At 42.6% G+C, this 16,761-nt stretch overlaps 1 protein-coding gene across 1 annotated transcript in view; it reads right to left on the bottom strand.

Moving 5' to 3' along the window:
* LOC126248621 (potassium voltage-gated channel subfamily H member 2) overlaps nt 1-16,761 on the bottom strand; it is a 963,280-nt gene that overhangs the window by 539,090 nt on the left and 407,429 nt on the right. Inside the window, exon 2 of the mRNA XM_049949786.1 lies at nt 10,405-10,648. Coding sequence (XP_049805743.1) covers nt 10,405-10,522 — 118 coding nt within the window. The 5' untranslated portion in view covers nt 10,523-10,648. The remainder of the gene's footprint in view (nt 1-10,404; nt 10,649-16,761) is intronic.

Raw genomic sequence — 16,761 nt, 5'->3', positions numbered from 1 at the left:
TAAATTCTTCTAGAATCTTCATATGGAAATAATGCTCTAAGCCCCCCCCCCCTTTTCTAACTCCGACTTTTGCTGTTGCACATGGATTAAGAAGCAGCGCGAACTGACTGTAATCGACCCTGCAAGTGGAGTAGAAAAAAGTTGGGCACCTGCAATAATTTAATTTGATATAAATTAATTAGATAAATGAAAGTTTCATTAACGTAGTGAGAAATGAAAGGGTTGCTCTACCGATTAACAGAATGAAAGTTCTGTCCAAAATAACAATTTGATTTATTATGGCTAAACTCAAAATAGTAAACAAAACACATGAAACATTTACAATACATCAAAATTGGATACTCAAATAAATGCTGTGAAGGTGAGGTTGTCCATAAACTAGATTGTGACATTTATGACCAAGTGATATGTGGAGCCAATTCCTTGCAACTCAAATCTTAAGAGAAACACCCAGCCAACCCAACATTAATTGCTGCTACAGTAGTGAGAACTTAGGCAATGAACATCCAAGACAGAACCACGTAAGAAAAGACGGGAACAGGCACGCTCTGCTGAGCTCTGATTATCACAGAGCAAATTCCCTAATATGCCGGTGCTGCGGCCATACATTACAGCTATCTTCTTAACTGCAAGAACACGATCTGGCGTACCGGAAGCGATGGCTGGTTGCTTCGACGTCCCGTCTTAGTGATGATAATGTCGCGAGTATAGCCCGAAACAAATTGTCCTGGTCTGGTTGTTCCAGACTAAAGACTTCCTATCGATACAAATGCGCCTCTGAGGGAGACGAAGAAGGCTCGCCACACAATCACTGACGGTACAGCGATGGATTTTAACAAGCGAAGTCACACAGTAACGCCGATACAGTCAACTTTAGCCAAAACTGCTCACAACGGACAACATAGGCCGCTTGTACGCAGAACGCTCAATTGCCAACTGTACCCAGAAAGTTACGTTGAAGTCGAAACTTCAGCAACTTCGTCAAACAGTCACAATTAAATGAAAGTATATTAGACAGCCAACGGAAGGCAGACTGTCCAGAACAGCGAGAGCTCAGTCTTGTAACCTACCCCGACCGAAAGGCGAGAGCCGACTCTCAAGAGCACCCGTACAAACCGAACACAGAACATTCCCGCCCCCACAACAGTGGTCGTGGTTAAACGTTCCAATCAGCAACTCGAAAACTGGCGGAAAATTCCACTCTATTGCCGAAGCACTACCATTCCACCAATGGAGATTCTTGGCGCCAATTTCTGCGTCGATTTTGCTACGTCACGGAGCTATGCCCTGAGCAAGCCAATCACAGTTACGATTTTGCAGAAAACACGGGAATTTGCCCGCCAAGACCGCCTGGGAACACAAGTCATTCCCACGCCTCGCTGGTAGCCTGCCAGAAAGTGTTTTCACTAAGTTTCTGCGAAATAAAGGAATCTCTAGCCCAGCCGCCCCTTCTGGCCCCTCTGGGCGTGTCGCTCCCACTCTTATGACAATGTCGGCGTCTGGAAAGCATCCACTCGACTCCCTCACACCCGTCGGCTTAACCCTTTCAAGCTCAGCAGAACTCGCCTGTCACCGGACCACCCGGGTGACGAGAGACGCTGCGTGGGAAGTCCGCGTGTGAAGGAATAGCAACTTTTCACCGCATGCAATTGGAGAGGAAAATCGAATTACTCACAGTAAGATAGAAATATGAGAGGGGGCTCATGCCACCTCTCAATATGACTCGAAATTAACATGGCTCCCACACTTGGAAGACCTGCGAACAAAGGGTTTCCGGTTGTTGAACATTTTGAAAGGCCTTGGCGGCAAAACATTGGGAGCTGACAGGTCCCGCCTCCTACAGTTTTATACAGCATTTGTTCGATCATGCTTAGACTATGGCGGGTTGCCTATGGATCGGCCCGCCCTTCCCACCTCCGGATGTCAGATGCTGTCCACCATGCGGGCATTCGGATATCGACTGGAGCCTTTCGGATCAGCCCAGTTCAGAGTCTGTGTACAGAGGCTGGTGAACCAGCACTCTGGATTCGACGACGTATCCTTTTGGCTCGACAGGCGCTAAAAATATCAGCATCACCCCAGTCATTGGCATTTAGTTCAGTGATCCAACACACCTTCGAACGACTGTTTAGGAATCGGCCCCAAGCGACCCAGCCATTTGGTATACGTGCTACACACTGTCTCAGGGATCTGTATCTCTCGGGCATGAAAATACACACCCAGGGATGAAACGCACTGCAGCCTTGGTGTCTTCGGAGGCCCAAAATGATATTAAGCTTGACGCAGTACCCAAAAAATTGTACTCCAGATATGGGTTTTACAACTTTGTTTTCGTCTATTTTAAGTATGTACCATAGTTTTATCGTTATTTATACACATGGAGCCCAGCAGGGGAATGCTCTCGGTTGTTCTGTGGCTTTTAGAGTGCGTCTTCCAGAACAATTTACAAATTATGATGCGGAGTTACAAGACATTCTAAAGGCACTGGAGAGGGTTCACAGACATCACCGTACTTCTTGTCTGTTCCGACTCTCTTAGTTCACTGTAAGTGCTTCACCAAATGTATCTGGTAGACCCGCTGATTCAGCTCATCCATGACTGCTTACAGCGGCTCCAACGCCGTGGCGAGGAGGTGATCTTTTGCTGGGTACCTGGCCATGTTGGGATACAGGGTAACGACATGGCTGATAAAGCTGCCCAGGAAGCATGTTGGGATGGTGTTGTTCATCAATGTCCCATCCCGTTGCACGCCATTATCTCAAAAATGGTTCAAATGGCTCTGAGCACTATGGGACTTAACATCTGAGATCATCAGTCCCATAGAACTTAGAACTACTTAAACCTAACTAACCTAAGGACATCACACACATCCATGCCCGAGGCAGTATTCGAACCTGCGACCATAGCAGTCGTGGGGTTCCGGACTGAAGCACCTAGAACCGCACGGCCACCGCGGCCGGCCGCTATTATCTCGTTTTCTGACAGATGCATCATGTGTCAGTGGGAGACTGAATGGTTGCAGGTGTCGGACAACAAACTGCGGTCGCTCAAACCGACCACAAAAGCTTGGCGGACTTGGTGTCAGCCTCGCCGCTGGAAGGAGGTTTTCCTTTCCAGACTGCACATCGGGCATAGCCCTTTCACACATGGCTTCCTCCTCCTGGGGGGTAGGGGGGGGGGGGGAAGATCCACCTTTCTGTGAAGTCTGTGGCGTGCCGCTTTCAGTTCAGCATATCGTGGCTACGTGAGTCCTGTATACTGATATTAGGGCAGCCCTTGGTGGATGGGTGGGTGTGAAATCTTATGGGACTTAACTGCTAAGGTCATCAGTCCCTAAGCTAACAAACTACTTAACCTAAATTATCCTAAGGACAAACACACACACCCATGCCCGAGGGAGGACTCGAACCTCCGCCGGGACCAGCCGCATAGTCCACGACTGCAGCGCCTGAGACCGCTCGGCTAATCCCGCGCGGGGTAGCTCTTGGTCTCGCTGAAGATCTGCCCACCGTCCTCGCGGATACCGATACCAGTGTTAACAGAGTGGTGAAATTTTGTGAACTATTAGGCCCCATCCCTAAACTAGTGAGGAAGGGCGGCAGACTTTAGTACGTTATAAACTGCTCTGCATGTGGGGACAGCCTTCGTCCCCACCCATGAGACTTCATGTTGACTTTTCGTCAGGGCGCTGATGACCGTGATGTCGAGTGCCCCCTCAACCCAACTCATCATCATCAAAAAAGATGGGAATAATTCATTTGAGTCTTCGGAACAGGCAACAGCCTAATCCTTGAATGGAAGATGATGTAGACCACGATGACGTAAGTTTTCCTTTCTTTGACCTACCTTCTAAGATATGTTGTAGCATCAGTATCACGTTTCGTGTGGTCGAATTAAATCGGGCGATGCTGAAGAAATTACACAAGGAAATGAGACACTAAAAGTATTATTAGATGAGTTTTCTGTTTGCCAGCAAAATAACTGACGATGGCCGAACTAGAGAGAATCTAAAATGTAGACTAGCAACAGCAAGAACAGGAAAAAATATGTGAACATAGTATATAGATTGAAGTGTTAGGCAGCCTATTCTGAAGGTAACTGTACAGAAAATAGTATAGAAGCATTTGACATATTGCAGCTGAATGCCGAATATTAGATGGGTGAATCGGGTAACTGATAAGGAGGTATTGAATCTGCTTAGGAAGAAAAATGATTTACGGCAAAGATTATCCAAAAGACGGAATCACTAGATAGGATGACAAGAAGGAACGGCCAATTTGGTAATTAGTGATAGGAAGGAGCGGAGTATAAGTTGCAGAAGGGAGACCACTGCTTGCCTGCAGGGAAGTGTTTTAAATGGATGTAAGAAGAAATAGCTGTGCAAATATGAAGAGATTTTGGACAGTAGAGACTAGCGTAAAAATCTGCAGTAAACCAGTCTTTGGACTTAAGACTAAAAGACTAACAAAAATAGCAATTTTACATTTGTTACGCTGAACTGCAAAGCAGAAAATATATTTTATTGCACCATATATTTACATTTCTTTTCTTTCCATTCCATTCCATTCAATTCACAGACGGCCCCTGGGCGAAATGGCTGCTAGTAAATACCGGCGTGATCTATTACGTGTGAGCCCGCATCTCGTGGTCGTGCGGTAGCGTTCTCGCTTCCCACGCCCGGGTTCCCGGGTTCGATTCCCGGCGGGGTCAGGGATTTTCTCTGCCTCGTGATGGCTGGGTGTTGTGTGATGTCCTTAGGTTAGTTAGGTTTAAGTAGTTCTAAGTTCTAGGGGACTGATGACCTCAGATGATAAGTCCCATAGTGCTCAGAGCCATTTGAACCATTTTGCAGTCGGACAAGGGTGGGTGTGGCGCATTTCCCGGTGGTCGCATGATGAATCACAGCTGTCAGAAAGCTCGCTCACCTATTACGAAGTAAGAAGCATTTCCTATCTTAAGACGGACGATACGGAGATTGAACCAACTCAAATATTCAAAATGTATAAACACTTTCGAAAAGGACAACCGAGTTTAAATTCATGAAATAATTGCTCAATCTATCCTATTGATAGTTATCAGCTATTGTAGATTTATGTTAATACGAAATTTCTTATCAATTTTGGTAAAATCAAATGACGGTTTTGTATCAGAACGTAGCTAAAAACTATACCACCTGGTTTCAATAATTACTATATATATTTAATCAACAATTCACAAACCACCATCGTTACTTAATCAATTTGCCAAACAATTCATACGTCACCCCGTTAACGAAAGTGACAGTCGGAAAACGACATCTTCAGTTTCACTGAAAAATACGTGTGAAGTGCCCCAACGTGCACGAAAGTATACTGGAATTTACTGCCAAAAACACTAACTCCAAATTTAAAGAAAGCTTATACTATTTCACTGTAAGTTTTAAAGAATAAATTCCTTAAGTAGTTCATTTTTTAGTTGTCACTGTTCTTTTCGGGATGCATTATGTACAAGCATGATACGACACTGCAAGGGGCAAATAAAATGAATGAATCAATCAATCCTAACGCTAATTTAATCAAGAAAAAACCAGTGCACATAGAAATGCATCAGCATAGGATAAATTCAGGGAGAAGTTACTATGTTCATATGCATGCATTTACAAGAATTTATTGTGGTTAGTGATCCCAGAAATCGCAAACTGTAATCAGCATGATTAATGAATGAACGATACAAGACACGGTGATTCAATTGGCACCAGCTGTAAAAGGGAGGAAAATCCTATGGAGTAAATACCTCCTGTTTCTGTGCTATTGATAGAGATTGTTTTTGTTAAATTATTTAGATACAACAAGACGACTAAAACAAAATGTTATGCTATAAGCAAATATGTTAGTTGTTAAGTGTCTGGTGCCGTTGCAATTAGCACACTTAGCGCGAATATTATTATTGTTTTAGTGTTTCTATGGAACTTCGGTTGTATTAAGTTTCGTAAAACAGGCAGTTTGTGAACAGAAATCATCAGTCTTCCAATGATTCGTGAGGAGGAGTATGTATAATTTTCGGGGCACAGAACAAGGAGGGCAACAATTGTTGTCGCTGTCGTGGGTCACAGAACTTGGAATACTGGCATGCAAGCTGGCCACGCGTGGACTTCGTATTTCGTCCAGTCTAAACCTCTGTCTCGTATTAAAAGATATTCGTGAGAGAAAGGCACTTCCACATGAAATTCTCGAATGAATAATTTTACAGCCCCGTATTACGGATTAACATTTTTGTGGTACAGCAACGAAATATTTAACGTTTTTCGTTACAGCTGGGACGTTAAAGTCTACCCTGAGAGAAACATTAACATTATTTCTTAAATCAGTGCTACGTTACCATGCCACTGAAATTAGTGAAAATTAACATTCGCTCCACAACTGAACACTTGTAACTACATAAATAGACTTTGGAATTAACCCTAAAACACTAATGGGCGGGGGGGGGGGATGTTATACTGTTACTAAATCAATGTAAATTATAGTATCTTCAGTGGTATGTCACGAATACTAGATTGGAGATAACCGCGAATGGGTACTAACTGAAATCGTAAATCTAGGATTAAATAAGCTCTAGGATTAAATAAGCTAAACAATGACAGAACTTCAATATAACTAGTATTGCGTACTGTTATTTAATGACAACCTGCCACATTTATTTCAACTGTCCTCCTCACTAGTTACTGCAACGTGCTACAGCAGTGTGGACAGACTCTGGCCAGAGTCACAGCAGACTTATTGCACCACCTGATTCTAACTACCAACCATAAACCGGGATGGAGAGTCCTAATTTGGAGATTAGTCGAGCTAGCTTAGTGTACAGGCGAACCCGAGGAACAGGAAATGGCAGTATACACATTCTCAGCTGGTAACAGTATGTACCCGAGTTGTTCATGTTTCGGGTTACACAAACCAGTAGATTGTAGGTCGAGTGTATAAATAGAGTGCAACAAACTACAGAACAAAGTTGCGCAGGGGCAGTACCAGTTTATGCCGTCCAGCTGATGACACAAAATGCAGGGAGCTGAGAGCTAGGGGGAGAGGTGAAACGTTTGCGGTTACGACGTGAAGTGGGCAGCAATGGACAGAGTGCCAACGCCACTACAAGCGCACCCTGCACCTCTCTGCTAGGTTCCCTAAAACGCAAGCTGTATCATTATCACATCCGACTACCTGCTTCAAGTAGGAACTAGTGCAACAAAATGCGACACTTCAAAACCGTGGATTCCGTGCCGAACTAGACAAACAAATGTCTTCAGAGAACGCTCTATTCGTTGACTCCCGTGGACACCACTCTACCGTGGGATCTGTTTGTAAAATTGTTCGTGGAATGTACGAGGCTCTGTCAACACAAATCTGTGTGTATAGTTACTGAATCTCTGACGGACGCCTGTAGAATGACGTTATGGGCACAGATCGATAACCTAAAATGAATTAAAGGAATTAACCAGCGAAAATTTGAAGACCTCGCTGAAAACATGTTCTCACCTTCAGGAAATTTCTGTCTAATAGACCAGGCACGAGCAATTAGATCCCGTAGCCCTAGGAACTCTCGTCTTATCGGCTGCAGCTTGTGAGAGCAACGAATTGAACAGCATTATGCCTTGTAAGGAGGGCAGAGTATAGTATTTTCTGTCACCTCAATCTCCTCCAGCACACTAAGTAGTTGCAGAGGTATGTGCAGCTATGTTTCGCTGAAGGTCCAGCAGGCAACCCGTTTCGATTCCTAACAACGGCTCGAAAATCCAACAAAATCTGAAGAAAAATGGGCGTCTACGCTGTTCAACAACTTCTCGATGACTATTATTCATCCAAGTAGCGGCACAAATTAACTAACCGTCGCCGTAGAGCATCCACACACTCAGTGATGTACGTCATTACAGCATGGGTGTGACCTGATGAGACCGTAACGTCATGAGTGACTCACCAATTCTACTAATAAAACATTTGCAAAGCTCAGACCCGTAGATCAGACGGGCAGTCTACTGTGCTTATATCAGGAAATGCTACTGATTCTGTAGTGGATTCAAATCTTCCAAATATAACGCATTAACAGACAACTGCGGATGAATATTCGATTATCACGATTTCATTATCTTAAATGATAATCTGTTTCTTGTAAAGATACTTTATCTTTGCTGCTTTGTGACATTTATATTGAAATACTGATTTCATTTCTTTGTTTCATTATTAATAGAAATGTGATGTAGAAAGCGTAACGGCAAGTGTTACTCTTATGACAGTATGGTCTGGAAGAGCACAGTCCCTCAGAAGGTGCAGTTGTACACGAAACTCATATACTGGTGCAGAGAACGAAAACTGAATGCACCAGCTCCATTATGAATACCTTTCTACAAAAGACGCAGAGAATAGCAGCTGCGAGCATAAAACTGTCTTCCAGTTGAATATTTCGAAACTGAATAATAAGAGATGGAGATGAGTGTTTAACGTCTCTGAATAGCCAGACGCAGGTTTGAACGGTCGTCCTCCCGAATGCGAGTCCCGTGTGCCAACCACTGCATTACCTCGCTCGGTTCAGAGTTATAAGTGCGACTACATAACCGCATATTTGAAACATACCTGCTCAGTTGTCAACAACAAATGGATTTGTGAGAGAGTATATTTACGACTGATACAATAATTGCTTCATTTGAACTCAGGCCTTTTAGTATAATCCCTAAAGCCAGATGCGAACACACAATCCTTAAATCAGACGTATTTTACAAACTCGGTGTTCATATAATTGAAGGATATTGCTGATTAGTCTGCCTCGAGCACACATGTATACGCCTCTCCGTCAGTTGATCCTTCGGTTGTATAAGTCACACACTAACGGTACATTGGAAACCCATAGCCATGCCTGAGACGGGATGGCAGCAATAGAGGCCAGTGAAATGAAAACTGTAAATGATTGTTTAAGTTCCGTTGCAGTTTTCTTAGATTTATTGCAGTTAACTTATTGACATTTGCACGAGTACCTCAGCAGCCCACTAATTATTCAGTGCACAGATAGATATGGAAATGGAAATGAGCGTTTGGCATCATTGGCCGGGAGGCCCCTTACGGGGCAGGTCCGGCCGCCTTGGTGCATGTCTTATTACATTCGATTCCACATTCGTCGGATGGGGATGAAATGATGATGAAGACAACACAACACCCAGTCCCTAAGCGGAGAAAATTCCCGGTCCAGCCGGGAATCGAACCCGGGCCCCCTGGACGGCAATCTGTCACGCGGACCACTCAGCTATCGGGGCGGACACAGATAGATATGACTTTGTTTAAATAAATGGAATCACAAATCACATTATGGTGGTAAAGATACAACGTACACCACAAGTGTATATTTTAAAGTTGTTTTACGTCTGTGCATATCTACACACTGCTTATTTGATGATGATGTTTGGTTTGTGGGGCTCTCAACTGCGCCCAACCTTTGCTCAGTCTAGTCTCGCCACTTTCATTAATGATGATGAAACGATGAGAACAACACAAACACCCAGTCATCTCGAGGCAGGTGAAAATCCCTGACCCTGCCGGGAATCGAACCCGGGACCCCGTGCTCGGGAAGCGAAAACGCGACCGCCAGACCACGAGCTGCGGACACTGTTTATTTGATTAGTGTTTGTACGTGCCTCTGTAGTCAAAGTTCTTAACATTTAATGAGCTGTTTTGGACCACACTCATTGTTCACACTGATTTTCGTTTATACCACTATCGGATTTGATTTAACCATACATCTTCAGTGTCAACACACTGAATACATTTTGGGCTGTACACTGAATATTGCACGCTGAATTCAATTTCAGAAATATAATGCTAAATGAAGTTCAGTTCTCACTTTTCTGTGATTAAAGGAGAGAGGAAGTGTAGATGAAGGAAGTTCAATTACCATAAAATTATGTTTTGTACTTAAATAACATTTTTATTCTTCACTTTTGTGTCAGCATTTTAAAATTAAAAGAAAGCAATATATTCTACCCAATTTATAGTATTGCGAGCTGACTGGAATCGAGAGCATCTATAGACACACCGTCAGTTAACTCACGCAAATTTATTTGTTATTGGACATATATTCTGACAAGGTAAAAACATGTAAGCTGTTCATGTATTCCTTAAAAAAGGTACCGTTTCTTTTATATTTTCGTTTATTTTTGGGCCACATTTTAATGTCTTGTGCCTGCAAGATTCTGTTCATGTGATACACCTGTAAGAAACAGATTCTATGTTGGAAAATGTAATACAAATCTATCTGTATGGATGGACAAAGCAAGTAGGTGAGACAGAACGTGCGTCTCAACTGGTGAGCGACTGCGCAGTGCTGTGTAGGATCCGTGCAGATACAGTACGAACACTTTTTACATATGAAATTCGAGACTTATTCACTTACCGATCAGGTCGATCACGACGATAGGATCTTCACCGTATTTCTTGCTTTTTCTCGTGTTGAAATCGGCTTCGTTAAGCAAGAAAGCAGCGACGTACGGCGTGAAGATGGCGGTATACATAACGAGGAGTAATATGATCCAGTCCCACACCGCCTTAAAGGGGCTGTAATGGAGTATTGTCCACTTGTGGATGCGGGGCGACTGCAGCTTGTACTCGGGCAGCACGTCGGCGCCCAGCGACAGCACCTGCAACCAAACCACCAACATTACAGCCAGGCACGAGCAGCTATTGCCTTAGTACTATTCTCGGACGATATGCTTTTCAAGCTGAAAGAACGAAGTCAATTGTGAACAGACAAGGAGGAGGTGAACAATATAGGAAGAAGGTCCACAATACGAGACAGTTGCAGTTAATCCAGACAGAGTAATGACAGTTCTGTTTATGCACCAAAGTAACCTTCAATGATACGGTTTAAAATGAATACTACGATATGTGTATGCAATGGCTGCAATAAGAGGACGTTTAAAGTATCTCTAACTAGTAAACTACGTTACTCTAGATGCCATAAATATAATAAACATACACGTTACAAGAAATTTTATTTCCTCTGTTGACATAAATGCAGTCTCAATACACACATAAGGCAGTCATGCATGCGATAAATATATCGACGAATAAAAAATTATAATAAAAGCTAATTCAATCAAAATCGTGCGAAATATATATGCCCTACGAATGAGAAGGACGTTTACAGTAGCAATCAATAATTTTGTTGACTTTTAAAAACTTTACATGGTAATTAGGATGCTGTAATCGTAATAATCGCCAAACACACATTGATAAGACATAACAGGCAGCTACACGAGGCATTGATAATTCAATAGCAGGTCTACAACTTACTGTGCCCCTTATTTTTACGAGCGGCAGTCAGTAGCCACGTGTGACACGCTACAGGAGGCTATCGGAATACTGGATTGTACGTCTACTAAGTTTAGTCGACAACCTAGAAAATACTTGAAAATACTGCGAAATGTTCATTCTGCTGACAACTGCGACGAGAACTACACATGGTACTTAATTTTACAGAATATTTCTTTCTCTTGTTATGCCTTCGTAAGCAAATCGTAAAATGGTAAGTAATTCCACAGGCTATTATCTGCTTCCAAATCATTTCCGTAAGACTCGAAATATAAGCTCGAAAAAAGTTTACTACATATATAGTCCATTAAATTTATTTGTTATGTACGTAAAATATACGATCGACTTTTTCACGAATTGCGCACACACGAGAGTCTCTCAAATATTCCACAGAGGAAGCACTACGATATCTCGTGCTCTTATATTCTCTGCTGAGCACACATATTGTCCTGTAAGTAACATGCTTGTTTGTTTTACCTTTTAGGGTTACACGAAACCTAAAAATTACTTATATTCTTTAGTGACGTACGTAAAGACCACAATCGCTGAATTACCCTAATTAACCCACTCTGTTCATGTAATTACATACAAACAATACTACAGATATAAGAATAGGCCATTACAACATATGGAACGAGGATATATTTCAAAGATATAAATGAGCACCAGTAATATCAGCAAAAGAATTAAGGACTAAGATAAGGGACCGACGATGTAGTAAAGGTGAGGCAATTGGCCCTAAATAATGAAAAGTGAGAGGTCATCCAAATGAATGCTAAAATGAATCCGCTAAACTTCGTTTACACGATAAATCAGTCTAATTTAAGGGCCGAACGTTCAACTAAATACCAAGGAATTACAATTACGAACAATTTAAATTCGAAAGAACACACAGAAAATGTTGTGGGGCAGGCAAACCAAGGACTGCGTTGTATTGGCAGAAAACTTAGAAAATCGAACAGTTCTACTAAAGATACTGCCTACACTACGCTTGCTCGTCCTCTTCTGCAGTATTGCTGCGCGGTGTGGAATCCTTACGACATGGGATTAACAGAGAACATCGAGAAATAGGGGAGAGGGTGTCACTGATATGATACAGGATTTGGGATGGACAACATTAAAACAAAGGCGTTCCTCGTTGCGGCGGAATGTTCTCAAGAAATTTCAATCACCAAATTTCTCATCCGAATGCGAAAATATGTTACTGATGCCAACATACATAGGGAGAAACTCTCATCATAATAAAATAAAGGAAATCAGAGCTCTCAAGGAAAGATACAGTTGTTCATTTTTTTCCGTGCACTGTTCGAGAATAAAATAATAGAGAATTATTGTAAAGGTTGTTCGACGAACCCTCTGCCAGGTACTTAAGTGTGATTTTCAGAGTATCTATGTAGATATAGATGTGAAAATAAAATATCCACTTGCCTCATGATTGAAATAGAGCTGATCACCAATGAGGCAATAAACTTGAGTGCCTCTGCTTTGGAGAGCAACACTGTAGGCTTTTGTCAGTGTGTAGAACAGACGTGTTAAACTCTGAGGCTAACGTGGTATAAAATCTAGTGGGCTACAACGCACTGTAATTTGCATAGAAATGTAGGTTCATTTTGGTACGTTTAGAAGATAATGGGACAAGAAAGACGAATGCGGTCAGCAGGCTGCGAGTTTGACATCCATGGCATAAAGAAAATTTTCAAACAATAGGTCATTTATTCTTTCTGCATGCTAATAGTTTCCACTACGGTAGTATTTGAGGGATGTGTGGGATTAATTGATATCCGAGAGCCCTTCTGGACAACAGCGAAGGCACTGGGCAGACCCAATGGCGATCACCACTAAAGTTGCTTGTAGACGGATAACTACGCAGTGCAGGTAACGCGTGATCGTCTCTCGAAACACTAGGAGACTGATGTCGCCAGCATAAACACTGTGGTACGAGTACAAGGGGTTTCATAAGAACTGGTTGACATCTTGAGAGAAACTGTGCTCGTCAGCGGATAGCTCTGTCCACACTAACTGTATTGATGCTTCGCTATCACCGCATCCACATGATTCAGCATGGGCACTGTTCGCCAGTTCGGACATAATATACTTCACTTACTCACACGCCAGTAATAGTACTTCCATTCAAAAATATTTTCCCAACTGAATTCCTGGTGAATAATTTCCTCTGAACACCTCGCCTTCCAGAGCTGTTCTGGAACATCTCTTAAGGTAATATGGGCACCAACTGCTGCTTCGATGATTTCGTATTAAAGCGGCTGCCTCTGGTTCCCTGATCTGCTCTACTTTGTATACGGTCAAAGAAGGGCAGCACGAATGGTTGAAGGTTTGTATGAGGGTTGCGGCAATGCTTAAAAACCGGAACTGGCAAACGCTCGAAGATACGCGCCAATCATCCTGCGAAGGCCTACTTTAAAAATGTCGAGAACAGGTAATAAGTGAAGAACTGACGAATATACTTCAGCCTCCTCTGTGTCGCTGCCGTAAGGATCATGCGCGATGGGGACTCAGCCACAGTCTAAGGGTTGCTTCCATAACAACTCTCTCCGCGGCGGAGTAAGAAGAAACTCAATTAAGAGATTATCTGTTGCTGAGCAGTAATAAGCCATAAAACGTTTCAAAATTTTATTAGTTTGTGTAGAGAAAATGTCAGTATCAAAAAATGTTTTATTATGCACTTTTAATCTTTTTTAAAAAAATCTTAACCTATTACAGACCAGTTTCACTGAATATGGATCGAATGCTGGTTTTACGTCAACGGCACCGAGGGAGGTTGCGCAGTGGTTAGCACAGGACTCGCATTCGGGAGAACGACGGTTGAAAGGGCATGGCCAATTTCCTTCCCCATCCCTAACACAATCCGAGCTTGTGCTTCCTCTGTAATGACCTCGATGTCGACGGGACGTTAAACCCAATGTTCCTTTACATCAATGGCCAGTGTTCGGCGCTAGCGACAACAGTCTGCCTGTGCGACGGAAATACACTGGGGCAGCAACAGCGACGAGAAAAGACTCCGCACCACGGCGAACATCCACCAACAACTACGTTCCGCAAATATTTCTGGATGGAACTGTTGTTCCCACCTTGTCAATAAGTGAATTGTATATGACACACAGTTTTGGCAAGCGAATAAAATGTGGTGGGGAAAAACCGAGCTTGCCCTTATACTGTACTTCGAAGAGTCAAATAAAGGTCCATGGAGAGAGAAGACCTGGTCGATAAAAGCAAAGTGACCATATCTTCTACGAAGTCTCGAGATGAGCTTTAGAACGATCCACTAATAGCCTGTCAGGAAATGATAATATCAGTTTATTGCCAGCTTCGTGGACGATTTTCTTCACAGGATGCATATGGTCACTGAAGCCGAAACCACATGCTGTAGTCTTTTGTGAGCAAAAATATGTTAATAATAACTTTAAACTCTTTGTTCTCCCCTACCTACTGATGAAACACATTAAACACTAAAAAAAAAAAATTAAGTGAATTACGATTCAAGTTAAATACACCAACGCCAGATATGTTCCACCCTAACGACTAATCCATAGACTTACTGAAATATTACAGAAGCCACATTAACATTCAGCTACTTCTTGTCTCTTTTGTTCCCTTGAAAACATTTCCACACATCTACTGTCTTTTCCGGGTCTGTAATCTTGGGAAGAAAAGGGTGCAGGTTTTCTTCTCTGGTTTCAGAGGGCGCGTGTTCATCTTAAGTCCCAAGATGTAGTTGCCTGAATCACATTCAGATTTACAAGTGCTCTTTACTTCTGTGAGCATTACAGCACAGTTGTAATGCAACTGGCCTTTTCGTAACATGGTGCGGACCCCAAATTTCAACTCCGGCCAAGTTCTTATCTTGTTAGGTTTACTTCTGAGTATTAAAGGTATTCCTCCGAACACTAAATACGAATATGATGTCTTCGCAAGCCTCATCCGCATTATCTACGAGGTAAGTTCAGATAGGCCGCGAAATGCAAACGACAGTGAAAATCTGATAAAGCTTTGCACAGTTGTGTTGGGCAGTGTCTCCAGTATGCCTGTCGATCGCGTCGCGTCGCTCTTTTCAGTTCTGAGCACACAGTGAGCGCGTAAAGATTCCCAGAACAATAGTGTCTCCTTCCAAGTATGGGTGCGTGCTGCAAGGTTTCGCCTGCTTTCATGCAACCTTACATATCGTGTTTGTCATGCATGTCTTTCTTCGTGACAATTCTCGGCCTCAAACAGCAGAGGAAATGAGGACGCCCTTGCAGCGTTTTCGATAGGATGTGTTTGAACACCCACCACACAACCCGGACTTGGCTCTCTCTGACGTTTCTCTCGGCTCACATGAACCGCTGGCTGTGTAGACAACATTTTGGCAAAGACAGTGAATTGCACACCAGCGTAGAGAAGTGGCGGAAAGCACAGGCAGCTGCATTCTATGACGAGGGTATAGAGTTGGTATAACATTACGACTATGTGCATAACTAGCTGCAAGACGTAACCAACTGTTGTAAATAAAACTGTTTTGATTTTCACTCTGGTTTCAATTTCCGACCAGTTGCACCCTAATTTCCAAATTGCCCTCGTGTAACTTCGTCCCTTCCCACTACGTTCCTGTGATTGTAATCGCTGTAGCTGCAACAAGTTTCACTTTAGACGAAAATACAACACGAAACATTTTACAAACTTAACTCTTGTAACGAGTGCAGCAAAGTTGAGAGTGGACTTTAGAATGCCAGAAATGCCGAAGTGAGCAATCATACAGCTAAGAGCAACATTATCACAAACAATAAAAGAACTATGGTATTAAAACTGTCCGTGCCATTTGTGGAATTTATTTGTACGTTCAAAAAACAATGTAAAACCAGGACGAGATATCCTGAACACGCAGGCTTAGCACTAAGTCAGTTTACAGTAACAATCATCAACGACGAAACAATTCATAATTTCCCTTTTAGGCCCCTTTCTAAAATGTTGCTTCACATTGACCATCTAGTCGTCGGATCCCATTCGTACATAATGAGTAAGACTTAGTGATATTAAGGTTTGTCAGATAAAAGTGATCAGGTATTTGTAGAAAATTCAATATTTGCGATATATTTTCAGGAGGTAGTGTCCCACAGCTCTTATATATTTCAAAAATGTCACATTACCGCCTTTAGCTGCTGGGAAAATAATTATAGAAACAGTTTCGGGCGAGTGACCAACATCATGTTGATTAAAGTATTCACAGCTTGACATTAGGCGAAATTTATCATCATTATCGTCAACTAATAAAATCAAGAATTAGACACTGTTATTATACCGTAATATACACTGAAGAGCCAAAGAAACTGGTACACCTGCACAATATCGTGTACGGCCCCCGCGAGCACGCAAAAGTGCCGCAACACGATGTGGTATGGACTCGACTAAAGTCTGAAGTAGTCCTCAAGGGAATTGACGCTATGAA

The sequence above is a fragment of the Schistocerca nitens genome, chromosome 3 (genome assembly GCF_023898315.1).
Source record: "Schistocerca nitens isolate TAMUIC-IGC-003100 chromosome 3, iqSchNite1.1, whole genome shotgun sequence".
NCBI classification, from domain to species: domain Eukaryota; kingdom Metazoa; phylum Arthropoda; class Insecta; order Orthoptera; family Acrididae; genus Schistocerca; species Schistocerca nitens.
This window is presented reverse-complemented; position numbering and strand designations above follow the sequence as displayed.